Source organism: Staurois parvus, unplaced genomic scaffold, assembly GCF_062004578.1.
Source record: "Staurois parvus isolate SC_StPar_1 unplaced genomic scaffold, SC_StPar_1.0 ptg002753l, whole genome shotgun sequence".
Taxonomy (NCBI): Eukaryota; Metazoa; Chordata; class Amphibia; order Anura; family Ranidae; genus Staurois; species Staurois parvus.
This window is the reverse complement of record NW_028320549.1, coordinates 150,306-169,243: the sequence shown is the minus strand read 5'-3', so window position 1 is coordinate 169,243 and position 18,938 is coordinate 150,306. Positions and strand designations below refer to the sequence as shown.

Below are 18,938 nucleotides of genomic sequence, written 5' to 3'. Positions count from 1 at the left end.
TGATGCCAATTACAGGCCTCTCTCATCTTTTTAAGTGGGAGAACTTGCACAATTGGTGGCTGACTAAAAACTTTTTTTCCCCACTGTATATCCTGCAAGAAACCCTTTATGTTCTTGCACAAGGACAATGTTGTATTGAGGTCCTGGGCTTCCTTTCTTCCCAAAGTAGTCTCTGTTTTGCACCCTAACCAGATCATTGTAATTCCATCCCTTTTGTCCAGCTGCAGTTCACAAAATTGAAATTTTCTCTATTGGTTGGATGTGGTTCAGGCTGTGTGAATGTTTCAGCTGCTGCTTCTTTCATGAAGATGGATTCCCTTGTTGACATCTCAGACGGGGGCACAGCATGGGCTCCCAGGTTTCCAGTTTCACCATCTCTAGGTGGCTTGGACAAACCAAGGTTCAGGCTTTGGTCTTCAAGATTGGGCTGGCTTTCTTCACTAAGCACCTCTTCAGCTATACGGCATCAAGCCTTTGTGACATTTATGTATGTGTATATGTATTTGTGTGTATATAAATTTTATTTTTCTATTTTTAAACCATATAAAATTATTTTGAGGCATGCTGATAGTAGGAGGGTTATACCTTGGGCTGTTCTACAGTTTTTTTTGTTTGCCAGTATCCAGTCCTCCCTACAGGCAGCAGTATAACCTACAGGATTATAAAATTCTGTATCCCTCATTGGGCTCCAAGAAAAAAAGTTAATGGTAAGTACACAAATCAATATTTTTGTTGTATTATATTGTTATTCCCGTCTTTGATAAACTGAGAATATGTAGAAGTCTTGACAGTGCTCCTTGGGCTAAATCTTCAGCAATGTCTGATGTTGTTTGTGTTCTTGTGGCAGGTTCGAAAAAATGGAAGATGAATGCAAGAAGAATTGTGATATCCTTCACCTATCTCAAGCTCAGGGCCGGGATCCACCTCCCTATCATTTTGAAGACAAGACATTGAGAATAGTCCGGTAACCATTTTGATCAATACTGACTGTGAGGAATGTTGAGAAGCAGTTCAGGGCAGGCATAGGTCTGATCAAGCACCAGTAACTGTTGATCAGGCATAGATCAAACCTAAGACCACTAAATGTTCAGGTCAGCCATAAATTAGACCAAACTCCAGCAACTATTTAGCTCAGGCATATGTCAGATCTAACACCAGTAACTGTTTGGGTCAGTCACAGAGCAGATCATAGAACAGATCTAACACCAGTAATATGTCAAATCTACAACCATTAGCTGTTCCGGTCAGGCATAGGTCAGACTCCAACACCAGTAACTGTTCAGATACAGTGTCTATGTTTTTTTCTTTTTGGAAATGGTAGAATATTGAAATGAAAAGGGGGAGGTTATGTGAGTTGTTTGGACTAATTGTTGGTCTGTATATAACTGATCATGATCCTTCTTTCCCAACAGAGTATTCTCGGAGCTAAGTAGTACAGAGATGCTGCTGATTATAGTACGAGGCATTAATCTTCCAGCCCCTGCAGGTGACATTCTCCTTGTCTCTGTCCTTTTCAACACCTTCCAAAGAGTGCTCTCTTCCTCTTTAGTTGTTTTGTAATGTATTCTGGAGGAAAACATGTTTGTCTAGCAAACTGCAGATATTTCTCAGCCATATTCTTACCTGCTCTTTTGAGAGGAGAGGTGTCTGCATATTGCAGGTTGTTTTTATCAGTGTATTTTTTTTTATTGTATTTATTTTTAAAGCCCCACTCCAAGGACAGGAAAAAATGACTGTTTCAGTGCCAGCACTGCAAGGGTTTGCTTATTTTTGTCTAGGGGATGAGGAATAAGGTGTGAATACTTACCTTATTCTTCACTCCTGCAGGGTCCCTCCATTGTTGTCCCTGGTCCCCCCCAACCTCTTCTCCAAGGCCCTCCTGGCTACAGTCTCACTCTTGCGATCTCTACCTGCAAATGCCCTACATGGCACATTATGGATTCCAAGGGACCACCTACAGACTGGAGCGCCGGAGCTGGCCAGAGTGGGGGTAAGGCAAGTAATGCAGCCTTCTTATCTGCCTCTAGACAAATTTAAACATACCCTTGCACTGCTAAGGAGAATAGGGACCCCCGCTGCAAGAGTTTTTTTTTCTTCCAACCTGAACTTGGGTTTTAAGGTAATGTGTAGTGTTTTTTTATATATTTTGAATATTATGGTTAGAGTTAAAAAAAAAAAAAATTAACAAAAATAGATTTTCTTTTTTGTCTGGCAAATATTAAATATTGAATATTCCTACTTTGTATGCTCATTTATATTCAGTGGGTGCTTTTTAAGCACCTCTTCATCTGTGTCCTGCTCCCATTTCTCAACTCTTTTATAGTATGAAACTGTTTTTCTGGTTTCTGATAATAACATTAGTATATTGGTTCACTAACCAGTCATCAAAGAGAGCATCCAGTTGCATGTGGATACTTATTTTAGACCAACCCCAGAATAGGTGCGCTTTTTTCCTGCACCTACTGAATAGCCTGGCTGAGTCTAGCATATCAGTTGTCTCATTTTGCTGCCATTCTTAGGGTTGTTGTCAATGGAAGTTGAGCTTGTGTTGATGACATGAGTTTGAGACACTTCTGCTTCAAATTGGTTTTGCTTTCCCATAGACTTGTATGAAGATGCAAAACTGCTTGAAGTGAATAAAAGCCTGTCACCATAGTCCCTTACTACACTAGAATGGTGTCAGCTGTTATCTGACATGTCTACCATCTCTGTATACAAATTGGCCAAATGAGTTCAGCTGAGCTTTTTTCCACATTTATTTCAGGGCTGTCCAAAGCAGTGTTTAGGGTTTCTGTAACACAAAATATAGAAGGGAGGTGTGATTTACTAAGATTTATGTATCTGCCTCCATGCTCTGATCTGCAATTGGAACTCAGTTTGGAGTTGATCGGCCCTGTTTGTCTCACCCCATGGCTGGTGTCTCTGCTAGAGCATCCATTCACTAGTGTTGCAGTAACATCCTGGGCTCATTGAGTACTATATGACTCCAGAGAGACTCTGAACTGCTAAAGCCAGTGCTGATTGGCACTTCTCTGAACACACCCCGGAACTTCATGTCACCGAACTCAGGGGCGGACTGACCATTTGGAAACTCGGGCACTGCCCAAGGTCAGTAGGGGGCCCCATGAGATGCCCCTGGTACCTTTTTCATAGGCTTTTTTGAGTTTGGGCAAGGACACAGGCGCCCCATGATCCCCTATTTCCCAGGGGCCTCATGAGTTGTTAGTCCGCCCCTGCCTGAACTACAGTTAGATTTTAGAGAAACGTTAATGAGTTTTTCACTTGTATTCTTAAATGAAATCTATTTTTTTCTTGTTCAGTTGCATTTTGATCTTGTAACCTGAAAGATTCAAGTGAACCTGTGCTTTGCACATGCATTGTAAAGCAACTTGTTGACTTTAATGCCACCTTCTCCTATGCTCGCCTATTTGTTGATCTCCCATGCCTTCTTTCAACAGTCGAGGAAGGAAATCCCTGTGTTCTTGTTAAGCTTACAAAGGCGCTGAAGATTCTCTCTCCCAACCCCATGTGGCAACACTGACTCAATCACAAGCACCAATGTGATCATGTGAGAGAAAAGGGAGTTGGACAGTCCATAGATGATTTGAAAGAAAGGAAAGAAAACCGCTTGATTCCCCCATCAACAATGCCTCACGCTGAGCCATGTTCAGCTATGTTCTGCCAGCAGGCGGGAGCACAGGGAGCCTTCCTAGCAGGCAGAACACTGATTACTCCTAGAGGCTATAGCCGCTGGCAGTAATTACATGTAGAAAATTCCTACAGGCTGGTTGTACCCAAGTCGATTGATGGATCGATTTGGGGAACAGTCAGCTTGCCCATACATGGATGGAATCTTGGATGGTCCCTGCTGAACTGGACGAATTTTGATCCATGTATGGCTTGCTTTAGTAACATCCTCCCTGACTCACAAAAGTACCATATTTATTTTTTAGCTGCAAGTGACTGAATGTAGCACTCGGGGAAATGATGAAAAGAAGCATGTTATGCAGGAGAGGGGGGCATTCAAGGCACCTTGTTGTTTTGCCCTGGATGGACAAAGCAAGATTTCCTTTAATGGCACAAACGCTCAAATGGCCCTTCAGGAGCTGCTGAATATACTGCAGAATGTGGACTCTATCCATGGCTGTGTTGCCCCATGTGTCACCATACAACTCCATGTTTTATATGTAGTTTCTTTTCTCGGTTATTTTTTAGTTGTAGTGTCACTTGGTATCCAATGAAAATTGCTCACTTCTATTAATCTGTTTCACAGGAATGGCACCCAACGACCTGCATGCGTTTGTGAAGTTTGATTTTCCATATCCAAGCACGGTAAGAAGTGAAGAGGAAACTGATTGTACCTGTGAAATCTCTGTCTCTGAAATTCTTCATTGAGGGTTTCAAAGGCCAGAGACAGCTGACAAGTGTAATGTTGCTGCAGTCCTGTCTTTATATTTTAAGACTGGTGAAGCACACCATCTCATGCTCCTATTATTGTGCTGGAATGGAATTATGTTTTGAAATGCAACATTTAATTCTGTTTGAGCTTTTAAACACCGTCAATGTTTGTCTCTTGCAGGAACAGCCACAGAGAAATAAAACCTATGTAGTTAAGAACACCAACTCTCCAGGTGACATTGCTCAAGTATTTTTGTGTCTAGTGGTGCTGTGGGCCAAAATATGTGCGATGTGAGAGCTAAAGCCATCGCTAGTCAGAATATTGCTGCAGGAAGGTGATGCTATATGTCCACAAGAATAAACCCAGCTTGGAATGCCACCGTGGGGAATATTTTCTAAAACTAGTGCAGTTGTGCATGGTAACCAATCAGCTTCCAGGTTTCATTGTCAAAGCTGAATTTCAGAAGCTGATTGGTTACTATGCACAACTACCCCAGATTCTGTGTGTACCAGTTTTAGTAAATCTCCCCGTGTTTCTGTTTATGGATAATATACTACAGGGTTGATTTACGAAAGACAAATAGACAGTTGCACTCTGCAAGGGAATTTGCTCCAGAGTTTGGTAAATGAGGGGAAGCTCTACTGACTTCCATCATTCAATCATGTGCTAGCAAAAATGTGATTGCGTTTACTTTGCAAAGTGAATCTTTACCTCATTTACTAATCTCTGTAACTAATTTCCTTGTGGTGTGCAACTACATGTACGAAGTGAAGAGTCTGCCTTTAGTAAATCAACCCCTATGTTTAATCCATTTAATATAATTAGTGGTTCTTGGAGGAATATGTTGTATTTTTTAAGTACTGAACAGGCCTCGGTCTCTAATTTTCATTCTCTGTTGTGTTTATTTGGACTTACAGCATCCTCCGAGTACATCTTTTGTGGGTGGAACCTGAAAAATTGCTAAAATCAAACTGATTCTCTCTGAAAGTTAAATTTTCTTTCATGTGTCAGTGGGTTACATTATGAAAGAGGTGTACCAATTTGGATTTTTTTTTTTAGCCAATTGCTTTTACTTTCTATAGCAGTGCTCCTCTAAATGTGCATGCAAGGGTAATCTGTTCATGTCTGTTTATAGTAAGATCATGCCATACATCTAATTACCATTTGTAGCAGATCTCTCCTCAAGAATTACAACTACAGATCTGCTTATATCTTATATATTAATTATATATAATTTTTCCTGATTCAGGTGATTTTTAAAAGCGGTGCACCTGCTGTAATGTGATTCTTTAATATTTAGGGAGAAAAAGGAATCTATAGCAACTCAGTAGTAGAGACTTTACTGTAATAAGGCTGGCCTTCCAAACTTAGATTTTTTTCCATTTAGTCTGGTGGCTGAATGAAACAAATCTAATAGATTCCTCCTTCCACCCTATACACCTCCCACTGAGGCTGGCAGAAATCAGAATACCCAAATTGCAGCCGCATCTGATTGGATGCAGCTGCTGTTTGGCCAACAATTTTCCACTCCAGACTCCTTTCAGTTGAAAGGTCAAATGGGAGGGGGCGACCGGAACTGGCCACAATTTGAACAGTGTATAGCCAGCTTAACAAATGCTTTCAAGTCTTGTGTGTGCTTTACCGCAGCCTTTTTCAATCAGGGTGCCTTGGCAAATTGCCTAAAAATTGCTCCGAATTGCCCAAAAACTGTGTTCATGGCATCGGGCTTTTTTGTTACACAAAGCCACAAGTTTCCTAACAACTGCTGACATCAATGGTTGATGTGGAGGATATCGGGAGCCTAAACAACATCCTTGTTGGACCCGCCTCCATGAGGACTGGGGTCACATTGGCTGCGTAGTGGAGAGAAAATGAGGAAAAAAAATGCTGAAATATTAGTCAGTACCAGTATGCAAAAATGTATTTGCTATGAAATAATAAATCTCCTCTAGTGTTGTGTGTCTTAACGTGTGTGGATGCTGCTGCAATATGTAGAATTATTAGTTTAGTATTTTACATTTTAGAAGGGGGTGCCTCGAGATTGATGCCTGCTCATAATTTTAAAGGTTGCCTTGACTGGAAAAAGGTTGAGAAATACTGCTTTACTTATCACTCTGCACTGTCCTGTCAATTACACACAGTGATTGAATAATTTGTCTGTTGTACCGAGATGATGTATTTTCTGTTTGTGTGATCTTTTATACAGAGTACGAACAGTCGTTTAAACTAAATATCAACCGCAACCACAGAGGCTTCAAACGGGTGGTTCAGGCCAAAGGCATCAAGTTTGAGATCTTCCACAAAGGGTGAGTGACTAGTACTGTTGGAGAGGACAGAGAGCCATGGCCTTCCCCAAAGCTGTAGCCAGTGTTAGCTTTGACAGGTTTTAACCACTTGCCCTCCTGAAGATTTACCCCCCTTCATGACCAGGCCATTTTTTGTGTTATGGCGCTGCATTACTTTAACTGACAATTGCGCGGTCATGCAACGCTGCACCCAAATGAAATTTATGTCCTTTTTTCCCACAAATTGAACTTTTGGTGTTATTTGATCGCCTGTGTGTTTTTTTTTTTGTTTTGTGCTATAAGCAAAGACAATTTTGAGAAAAAATATTTTAGATTTTTTGCTATTAAACATGTCCAGTAAAAAAAATTTAAAAATCAAATTTCATCATAAATTTAGGCCAAAATGTATTCTGCTACATGTCTGCTAAAAAAAAAATCCCAATATTTGTAAATTAATTGGTTTACCTGAAAGTTATAGCTTTTACAAATGGCGTTATAGATTTTTTTTTCCTATTAGTAATGGCGGCAATCAGCCATTTTTAGTGGGACTGCGGCGGACATTCTGACACTGGTGGGAACTAACTTGGTGTCACTGACACCAATACAGTGATCAGTGCAAAAAAAAAAAGAATTGACACTGTACTAATGGCACTGTGCAAGAAGGGGTTAATGTGAGGCGTGATCAAAGGGTTAACTATGTGCTGGGAGTGTTTTACTAGGGGGCAGGGGTTGTGTTCTTCACTGTAAGTGCACTGATCGGGATGGCTGTACTGTGCACAGCCATCCCGAGCAGTGTGCTCGAGCTGACAGGGAGGAAGATTGTTTGTAAACAAAACAATCTTCCTCCCCGTCGGAGATGCTCGGTAATCACCGGGCGGGACCCAGTGATTGACATCTGCGAATGGCAGCGCGGCTCGCGACCCCTACCCGGAAATGCAAAATCACGTATATACAAGTGCTTTTGCGCATAGGTGCTGCCCTGTAGCAGTATATCTGCTATAGGGTGGTCTTTAAGCTTTTAATCCTCATCCTTTTTGCCCCACATAACAATATAAACGTCAAATGTTCATTCCAACTGTACCCCCCTCCTAGTAAGAGCTGGCTCCTTACTCCTGACTTAGGATAAAGTACTAAAGGTTTGTAAGTGTTCTGGGCTGTCTAGAGTTGTCTGTAAATATAGTAAGCGATATGATTGGTGGGTATTTTTTCATTGCATCCAAAATGAAGCATACCCGCTCTGTTTGATCGACAACAGAGATATATACAGAAGATGTCCATATCATGGTTGTGTGCAGCCCATAGACTTGTTTACTTAATCAGATGTTGTTAAAAATACTTTTCTCTCCTCTTCTGCAGAGTATTCTTGTTCAGAAGTGATAAGCAAATGGGGACCGCAAGTGTTAAACTGGACAAGTTGGAGACGCAGTGTGAGATTCGAGAGATTGTAGAGGTAATAGTAATATCATTTTAATGCATACATCTAGTAAAAAAAATACAAATAAAATAAGAATACTATACTTTACCTTTGCAGTGATATACTTAAGCATATCTTAATGAACTTCCTATTTCAGGTGTTTGATGGAAGAAAACCAACTGGAGGGAAACTAGAGGTAAAAGTTAGGTTAAGGGAGCCTCTTAATGGTCAAGACCTTCAAACGGTGACAGAGAAGTGGCTGGTGATGGACCCTGTTACAAGGAAGGTAATGGCATCTGGCTGATCAGAGGTTTCTTGCTCAGTTGGGTATAGAATTTGTTGGCATTATAAAACTGAACTCCTCCAGGTGTGAAGGAGCTACAAGTCACGTTGCATGTGTTTTCATGGTGCAGCTGAAAACTCACATCTTCCAAACAAGAATAGTGGTGATCAAACCTCAATTTCAGTTTTGTTCAAGACTGTAACGGCTACGATCTTTGGAGCCGATGGTAGGCTGCTTTGATCCATATGGATGTTTTTGTGATCAGAGTCTGGTTAAAAGTGGTTAAACCTGCTAGAAAATTGTCAGGTGTATAACCATAAATGGCCAATTTGATGCACATTGCAACCCCTACAAGGATTTTTCACTTGTCATCAGAGTACTCCTTAGCTCTGCCAGTTGAGGCAGTGTCCTTTGCCTTACAAACCCTATAGTCACATCATACTTTAGACCAGAATGTGGCCGCAGTCACCCAGTTTCCTTGCTGCTCCTGACTTCAGAGGCCCTAAGCACACTACTGCTTCTTTCCTTGTAGAGTCCTTAGAGAGAGGCATGTCACTGGTTTCAGTAGCCATTTCCTACTCTGATTTTGGGTCACTTTAGTCTTTCCCTGACTATCTTTGAGGAATTGCTATTGCCTATTTCAACTCTTATTGATGTAGTACATACTACTCTACATTTAGAGGCTTAGCCTGCTGTCCACAGTCGGGGGTCCTGCAGAGCTCCAGTAGCTGCAAGGATCTTTCCATTATACCCTCGAGGTATTTCTCTATGAAGACTAAAAGCACCTTGATGGACCCTGGACACCTCTTAAGCACTTACTGGATTTGCTCCCCTTTGGGAAGGATTTTGGTCTACACCCACTGTGCATCTGCCTGTCACCCAACCCTAGGTCAGTAGAGAGTATCCTTATTTTCAATGTTTCTGCCAACCAATAGTTAGAATCCCTCTTTAAGACCCAGTTCTCATTGGAAGACCCTGTCCTTTGCCCTGTTCTCTCTGTGACCTTAAAGCCTCATTCACATGGGACATATAAATCCTGTGTGCTTTCTGGGGCATGTACCCGCACATTGGGAGCAGCGACTGTCTGTGCACCTGCTGTGTCCCAATTGACAGCAATGGGTCTGCCTGCAAGGGGATGCATGGAACCCCTGTGCGTCCCCATGCGGGAATACATGGCCCTCACATGGGGCATGGATTTATATTCCCATGTTAATGACACCTGATTTGTCCAACTGGTAAAATGGTCTAAATCCCTGGAGATCTCACAACTGCAGCAGCGGATCTCTTCCTGACTGAGCATGTGGAGCAGCTTTACGCTTCAGCTATTATGGCCAGCTTGTCTCCCATGTGTACCTGTTGTCCATACAAATGCGCAGAGCACTGTGATTAAAGGAGCGCCTGGTCTGCAAGGGACAACATCCCTTCAGTCTAAGCCTTGATATTATCATTAAGAATATCACTGGAGGCAGGGCCTCTGCCTGGCTCTGTTAAAAAGTCTTCAAAAGGGCAGGCTAAGTCCTCTTCTTTCTCCTACTCCAGGAATAAATATGCCTAGGTCTTCCAAGCCTGATTCTCCCATCACCTAGTAATAGCAGTTTACTCTTGAAGTGATTGTAAGCCCTCACCTTATTAACCAACCCATTCAGTTTAAAATAGAAATGAAAGGCAAAACATTTGTGTTCAGATATAAAAAAAAGTTATACCTTCCCCCTGCCCATTTTTATAAGTAATCACATTCCCTCTGTTGTCAGCTACATAGGAGCTATGGAAGGAGAAACTGCTGCATACTGATCTTCCCAATGAATGGGTGTGCAAACTTTACTCCCTCCCCACCCCCAGGTCTCCACTGTCCTTGCCTGTGGCGATTCTCCACTGTTAGAGCACCTGCAGCTGCTCCACCTGTCTGGGGATATGAAATCCCCACTGCTCGCTTTCTTCTCCCTTGAGCGCTGTCGGGACAGACTTGACTGGTCAGAACCATCACAGATTGACGACTGGGACTGTGCATTAGCTTTGCTGAGAGGGTCTCCTCTATAGGATGACAGACACCTTCCCTACTCCTCACAGAGAGAAGGAAGAACAAAGAATGGACAGAAGATCCAATAGCCCCTGGTGGTAGGTCCTGCCCCACAACTTGCGACATCCCTGGAACACATCCACATGGGCTAGGTGTCCCAGCTTGTCCAGTTGACCTCAGATGAACAATAAAGATAGGGGGAGGTATATACACACTGCGTATATCACAACCTGCTTCATGCATTTACAAATGATAACAAAAACGTGTATCATAACAACTGCGCTAAATATACAATGGTAAAACAGTATAAATGGCTGTACTGTACAAATATAGCTGTGATTATAAATTATATGTAGTCGTATATCTGGTTCCATAACGGTCTCTTAGGTTTGCTTACAGTACTTAAAAGGCCTTATACATGCATAAGATACACTAGTCCCTCCACTTTGCATGTGATATTTAGGAGATCGTATCTGTCTATTTGGCAGCTGCATGTGATGAAATGTTTGGGAGACCAGATGTACGACAGCATATGTTAAGAGAAAATAAAAGAGGGCGCACTCTCCTCATACCGTGATAAAATTTTTTATTAAAAAGTAGGTAACAAAAGTGTACTCACAAAAAGACCATAAAAACAGACATTGAGCCAATTCTTTCAGCCCCAGACACAAGGGTCCTGTCTCAACAACTGCCCGGTTGGAAATAGCTGACGCATTTCAGGAGATGCACTCCCTTCCTCAAAGCTAAGACAACTGGAGGTGCCAATACCCCATATATAGGGGAAATCACAAGTGCGTCCTCTTTTGTTTTCTCTTAACAGTCCTTATATTCCCCCATCCTTAGAGGGCTGCACCCCATCAAGTGACAGACACCGTGTTACACTGAGGAGCACAAAGATTTGGTGTTTTTCTATCGTTTTCATACAACAACATATACAAATAGTAAGATTACAAATCTTACCAATTGGAAGGTCACTACACTCATTAGACAGCAACATATTACACAATACCATATCAGTAAATACATCTCAGCAACAAGTATGCATACAAATATATTACCTACTCATTTATGTTTAGATTTTAAATATGAAGCTGTATTTTGGATGTCTTGAGGCATCGGGCTTAGTCCCATTTGGTCTCCTCCTGGTCTTATCATGGGGTGGGATTTTTGGCCTCATTTGGTGCCAGCTTCAGGTGTTGGTCTGCAGACAGTCTCCAGTTTTTGTTTTTAATGGGTCTGTTACCAGTTATTTGCTATTACCCTTCCCTAAGTTTGACTGTTTTTGGAAGTTCCAGTACTTTGACTTCCCATGTCCCTCAATAGACTGAAAAATCCTTCCCTTGAAGAACGTTGAGAGACACAGCTCCCACCCCTCTCTACGTGTGATAATGCTGTCAGTACTGCTTTGGTACAAAACTGAGGCATTCTAGAAGTAGGAGGGGGTTAAACTCTGGGGTGACCTACAGTTTTTGTTTCCCATTTTCCAGCCCCCATGTAGGTGGTAGTGTAACCCAAAGGTTTAGGACTTGCTGTGTCCTTACCAAGAAAAGGATTTTACAGTGAATAAAGTCCAAAGGTCTCCTAGCCAGTCCAGTGGCATGAAGGTGGGTCCTTCCTCTTCTCTGGTGGTGGAAGGTCCATCTTCCCGCACTGAATGATGCCCAAGTAATGTGTGAATGAAGTTTGGTGCAGTAGTAATCTGAATCCAGGTTGCACAAGGATGTCCTCCTGTCCATGACAGCCTGGACTCAGGATATGGGTTGAATAAAGTCTAGGAGTCCTAATAAAAAATGTTTAAAAATGAGGAAAAAAAATTGATAATGTGGTTTTGATTGTAATCCCTCTTGTTTCCTCCTCCAGTGAAAGTGGTGCAGTAAGAGGATGGCATCCTGTACAATGAAGACGCTGCCTTCACACACCCTTGTCAGCCTGTTCTTGCCGTGTATTCCACAGGCCAGAAAAGGAGTCGCATACCAAAGGACTTCCTGCAGCGTTGAAGCACATAAGAGGAACGCCATCATAACCGAAAGATCATGTTAATATATCAATGCAGAATGTCCGCGGCTGTGCAGCCCCTGCGGCCTTAGAGTGCGGCAACCGCTCTACCTTACTAACAGTACAACTTGGCGTCACCCACATGTAATCTCTGGCTTTCTTATGTGTTGAATGTAAATGAAGATCTGTTTTATGATCACCGGAAGACCAGAGGACAAGTGTGACACAAATTTCAGAATGTACTGCAACAGAATCCTGCTGCTAGCCTGTGAGGGGTTTCTGTTAGTGAGACCCATAATTGCAGCATAGCTTGCCAGCAGAATTCCTGATTGTGGATTTGCTTCTGGTGCTGAAACGATGCTGATTGCTCAAAAGCTGCACTGCTAAACAAAAAACACATTGTGCTATTTCTAGCTGTTTTTAAACCAGTTTACAGGTTAATGTGTCTGCTATTGAAGGAAGGAAAGGCTGCTATGTAGAGGTACATTACCCAAGAAGTATGTTTTTACTTCGGAGGTCCATCCATCTCTGACTACAGTCACAGCCCACCTCAAAGTTTCATGTTGATTTCAACCATTCTAGGGTTAGTGAGCTTAGAGCCTCATTTGGTCCCAATTGGTCCCAGGTTGGCCCTAATCAGTTCCCTATTGGGATGGCGCAATGTCCACAGTATGATCAGCTTACAGAAGTGGTGCACATATGAAAAGAAGTTCACTCCCTTCATTGTAAAGGGAATGATCGGCACCTGCTCATGAGATTTAGAATATCTCTGCAATAACCATCTGATGCTGGTCAGCCCTCAAAGGGCAGGTTGTTATCTGTCACAAGAGGCGTTCAAAGCCAATGTCATAAAGGAACTGAAAATTCACAGAGTTCTGCAGTATTTGTAAAGCCCACATTTGCCCCCTTTTCAGCCGAGTACTACTTTCACCTGCTTTATAACATTCTGCTGCTGCTGAAATCTGACAGATTAACCAAATAGCATTTGGTGCTCTGATCTAGCAGGTTCACGTTGTGCCCAATGGATATCTTGCCCACTTGAAACAATGACTTGCTTGGATCAGGAAGGACTGTAACATTCTTCATATGTTATTTCTGCTGCTTTACATTTGCTTGTGTATACAAACTGGGGATGTGCTGTAGACATCGGCAATTGTGGATTCACCCATGTTTTATCAATGGGATCCTGCAATACAGTACAGACAGTGATGATTGTTGTTCTAGAAAACATAACAGCCTGTACAAGCCTAGTGGAACAAGAGAATAAATCATTTGGAAAGTTGATCATTCCAGATTCCTGCTTCACAATATCGGTGCTAAAGGTAGAAGATCAGGCTGATGGCCCTTTTACACGTATCTGTTCCATTGCCGTGTGCTACCACACACGTACATGTGCAATGTGTTAAAGCAGCCCATTCTTTGGAATGGATTGGAAACAAAATAAAAGCAAGACTTGCACTTTTTTTGTTTGTTTTTTTTTTTTTGGATGGGGAGCGCCAAATGCACTGCATGTGTGTTGTGGTGCTCTGCAGTGCTGGTCCTTGGAACCTACTGGATTTTGGTGTCTTTCTAAATGAAGGCACCACACTGAGTTCTGTGCATTACCAAAATGCAGAAGTGTAAAGGGGGCCTTGAGGAAACCTTTGGATGAGTTGCTGAGTCACAGACTCTAGGAACTTTAGTGCCACCACTAGCCTGGTGAAAGTACGCAGCCATTGAAATCATCTGTTCTGTATACTTTTTCCAGGTTAGTGACTCAGAAAGAATTGAAGCCAATGGATAAATGACACCCAGACAACTTACATTTTACATAGAAGGAAGTCAACAGTGGCAGACTATTTCTCTGCCTTGTTCACACAGGGTGTACTGTACGGTACAAGTGTACACCATGTTTACCAGCACAGGGTTGTACAGGTGTTCCATGCACCCCCAGACAGACAGCTCCATCAATGTCTATTGGGACACAGTGGCTACACTGACAAGCCATTGTGTCTTAATATGACAGCCATGTTGGTGCCGGTACATGTCCCCAAACTCACACTGTCTGCATTCAGGGACACGGACCTGCAAACTATAGCACACCCTCTGTGAGCAAAGCGTTCCTATTGAAAGCTCATTCCTGGAACACTGACATTTATGTGGGGTATTATTTCTGTGCAAGATTTTTGCAATTATTTTCTTCAGTTGTGGATCTGGCAGGTTTTTTCTTGTTGTTAAGCATATCTGTTTGCTTCAGCTTTGCTTGTGGTTTAAAAACAAACTTGCATGCTTTTTTCAGTAATGATTTCCTGCACAGATTACAGCTTGCCCAGGCGTGCGTTTACATTCTGCACAAGTCCCTGTAGTGTAGGTTATGTCACACAGAATTTATAACCGCAGCTGTGTGGATTTGTCATTTCTGGGCATAAGTTTGCATATCGTACATAACATTGCATGTGTTTGTAAATGATTTATCCCCCACTGTCAGGTTTTGTGTTCCATAGCACACACTAAGTTGCTAAGCTGCCCATTTACCTGCAGTTATAGCTGCCCCAGACATTTCCTTCTTGGAGAAAGGGGTCACCTACAGTGATCTGACCTTTGTGTGATCCAGACAATTGACAGGTATAGGTCTATATAATGCAGGTGACCATAAACAACCTGTATTGATACACTTCCATCCTTTGTACTACTGCATATTCTATATCCAAATAATTTCTGACTGGATAGCTATTGGACACTAAAGCCAGCCATACATGGATTGAAACTCGGCTGGTTTAGCAGGGTTTGCCTGAATTTCTATCCATGTATGGGTACCCTGGTTGCACAGAAGCGATGTATCGATCAACTTGTGTACAACCAGCCTGTTGTGTTTTTCCCAAACGATTAGTGCCACCGGCTATAGCCAGCAACATTAATCACTGTGTTCTGCCGGCTGGGATGGCTCCTTGTCGGCAGAACACAATATAATGGTGGGAGGGGTGAATTGAGCAATTTTCTTTTCTTCACCCATGGGTGAAGAAAAGAAAATTGCATAATCTATGGCCTGCTTTAGGCTGGTGGTGACCCATTCATTTGTACATGTAGGGGCACCATTAGGCCTGATTCCAGACCTCTGCTTATAAACATTCCTTTTATAAAAGCTTGCTGTGCACACAGCTCTTCAAACAATTACAGTTGTCATCCTGCTTAAAGGAGCTTTTTTATAGCAATAAATCACCTTCCAAAGCCTGTTCAGGTCAAACCCTGAATTCTATAGATGTGCTGGTTGTCGCTTTCAGCAAGCTTCATGCCTGCTACCTGTTGATCTGACAGAAATTGTGTGAGCTGATACAGGAATACTCTGTGCTGTTATCAGTTACATTTTTTTTCAGGTCTTTGTGGACTACAGAACACTCCCTCTTTCCAGTTTTTGGAGAAGAGATTTGGAGGAGTTCTGTAGTTATGTGACCGCAATGCTCCATAGATACACTGCACTGGGGTTCATTTACTAAAGGCAAATAGACTGTGCACTTTGCAAGTATAGTTGCTGCAGAACTTATAAATGAGGGGAAGCTTTACTTTGCAAAGAATACCCAATCACATGCATAGAAAATTGGAAAAAAAAACAATGTTTTTCTTGGACGTTATTGGATGATGGAAGTCAGGAAGGAAGTCCTTGCAAAGTGAAGCTTCCCCTCATTTACCAAGCTCTGGAGCAACTTCACTTGCAGAACGCAGTCTGTTTGTCTTTAGTAAATCAACCCCACTGTGTTAATGCTGTCACCCTGTAACAGGAAGTGTGTTACTGGCAGGATCACTGGGTGAAAATAAAAAAAATATTTGGAAAACAAAACTAGAACAACTTTGGACTGGAAAGATGTAATCTATTTGTGTTTGGGCTTACATACACTTTAACATCCACATACTGGTGAAAAAGGGTGCTTGTAAAGCTATAGGAAAGCTTCTCAGCCAGTTTACAGCTTTGTAAATGCTTCCTTTACATACTGCCATTCAGACTAGTGTTTCCAAAGACTTACAGGAACCATTCCCAAAAGAGTACAGTTGGTGGCAAAAAAATCAAACGACAGCAGCTGCTTTTCCCATAGTGTAAGTCATTACTTCCATCTTCTGATTACTTTTAAATAAATAGAGACCTAAAGTTGCACTAGACAGGATTTTGTGAAATCTTTACTGCTGCTGGAACGCTGCTTAGGAATAGTGCAGCCAATGACTTGGCACTTGCCAGAGCATGCCTGTTCCCACTCAGCAGCAAATTTTCAGTGACAGATGGAGTGATCATAGAAGCACTTATGCAGGCCATACATGGGTCAAAGTCAGAACAAATATTCTTTAGAAAATCTGAAATTTCGTATGTTTTGTAAATCGATGATGCCACCATTGATTTCAAAATTCGACCAACCAAGCCTTCAATTTCACGTTGCTACAGAAAATAATTTTCATGGCCAAGAATTTTCTTTTCTTTCCAGGTCACAGCTTATGCTTGTCTCTCTTTCAGTTATATTTCTCACACTATTCTCCCATCATTGATTAGAAATTCATTAATTTTTCAAAAAATTTCCAACATACCCGATCACTCAAATTCATTTTGTGGCCCACTAATGGTGCGAAATTCAAACCAAAATTCTTAGAAAAGATTTTCGAAAGAAAACTCTTACGTAATTCGACCCGTGTATGGCCGGTTTTGTGCTATGAGAAGGCTCAGCACTGCATGACTCATCTGGCAGGAGGAGGTCTGCTTCTATCTAAGAATTTACCTCCTGTCCCTGGAAGTGCCTTTAACTGAATCATTCTGTTGGCTCTGGGTCATTTAGCACCATTAAGGTAAGCCTGTCTCAAACCATTCCATTCAAACTGGCCATATGTGAAAAGATGCATAAGCAGAGCTTACCAGCATACTAAAATGATCTAAAGCAGGGGCAGGCGACCTGGACACTCCAGCTTTAGTGAAAATACAAAACCCACCATGCTGTGGGAGTCACCCCTGTGACTGTCCGTCTTGCCATGCCTACCTGTTCTACCACAGCTGGAGTGCTGAGGTTACCTCTACCCCTGATTTAGAGGTTATGGCAGCAGAAACTATATGAAAATTGCAACTTTTCCTGTAAATGTTGAACTTGGCTCCACTCCCTTCTTAATATTGGGTAATGAGGCCACCCAGCACATCAAAGGACCAATGGGTAGGTCTTTGGGGCCAAGCTTGGCTTACAGGGAAAGTCAAGATTTGCATGTAGTTCCAGTTGCCTGCAGCTCTGACTCTTTGAATTGTATTAGTATGTTCTCCCTGAAGGTTTATACTGTTTTTATATCCTAGGCTTTGTTTGGATGACTGAGGTTTGTGACAGATTTACTTCCAGTCTGTTCTGTGTGCCTTTTACTTTGAGATAGGCTATAATTGTACATGACAAGGGAAGAGCGAGTCCTACAGACAAGGACCCCTGTTCGCTATGACATACCTTGTTAGGGTCTCAGATAGAGAAGGGGTTAATGTTTTCTTTTATAATTCTTCCACCATAGTGGAGATGTTTGTGCTATGTGTAAAATGTCAATATTTGGACTGTTAATGGAAGCCATTGTATTTATTTTCTTTCTGGTGGGTAGGACACAGAACTGTATGTACTGTATACTAAAATAAATTTAACGGGGGCACCTTTCATGTCTGAGTATGCGGTGTGTGTTTTAATACAGCATTTCAACAGATCCTGTATTGAAAATTTATGGGCTGCCAATGCTGTCACCTCCTTCTGGAAATTCTAGTTGCCTGGCTGTCATGCTGCAGTGGCTTCAAAAACCAGAGTCTCTGTCCAAAACAAGTACCATATTTTCCGGCGTATAAGACGACATTTTAACCCCTGGAAATCGTCTACAAAGTCGGGGGTCGTCTTATACGCCGGGTGCTGTGCTGAAACCTTACCGTACTTCCGGGTTGACGCTACTGCGCATGTCTTCGGCAGCAGTAGACGATCGCGGATCACCGTAGCTCGCAGAACTGCATGAGACGTCGGATGCAGCAGTGCTCGATTGAGCTTGACTGAAACTGTGATATGCAGAGAAGGGATACACAGTGATTCTGCGCATGTCACAGTTTCAGTCACGATCAATCGAGCACTGAACGGCTGCATCCGACGTCTCATGCAGTTCTGCGAGGAATGGTGATCAGTGATCGTCTACTGCTGCCCTAGACATGTGCAGAAGTGTCAGCTCGGAAGTACCGGTATGGTACTGCTGCATCCGACCTTGTCCCCTTAACTGCTATGAGATACGGTAATTATTAATATTATAATGTCTGTGGCAGTTCTGTGCAATTTATGGTATCTTGGAGACAGTCAGGGCTGGGCAGGCAGGGAGAGCTGACCCACCCAATCCAAGCAGGCTTTGTATGCAGTGTGCACAGTGTGCACAGAAAATACTGGTACATTGCTTGCCGTGATTGGTTGGAAGAGGGGGGTAGTCTTATACGGCGAGTATAGCCCAAACCCTATATTTTAACAGGAAAAGTAGGGGGGTCGTCTTATACGCCCAGTCGTCTTATACGCCGGAAAATACGGTATGTAGATCAGAGGTTC

At 42.3% G+C, this 18,938-nt stretch overlaps 1 protein-coding gene across 4 annotated transcripts in view; it reads left to right on the top strand.

The window, feature by feature from the left end:
* Positions 1–18,028, top strand: part of LOC149429273 (coiled-coil and C2 domain-containing protein 1B-like) — an 80,543-nt gene extending 62,515 nt beyond the window's left edge. For 3 of the 4 annotated variants that reach the window (XM_089666553.1, XM_089666551.1, XM_089666552.1), the window contains 7 exons: positions 848–964; positions 1,413–1,486; positions 4,274–4,332; positions 4,580–4,631; positions 6,606–6,705; positions 8,041–8,134; positions 8,256–8,598. In XM_089666553.1, the coding sequence (XP_089522679.1) occupies positions 848–964; positions 1,413–1,486; positions 4,274–4,332; positions 4,580–4,631; positions 6,606–6,705; positions 8,041–8,134; positions 8,256–8,402 (643 nt within the window). In that variant the 3' untranslated portion in view covers positions 8,403–8,598. Of the gene's footprint in view, positions 1–847; positions 965–1,412; positions 1,487–4,273; positions 4,333–4,579; positions 4,632–6,605; positions 6,706–8,040; positions 8,135–8,255; positions 8,599–12,258 lie in introns of those variants that run through there. The other variant, XM_089666554.1, reaches the window with a different exon arrangement.
* The last annotated feature ends 910 nt before the right edge of the window (positions 18,029–18,938 follow it).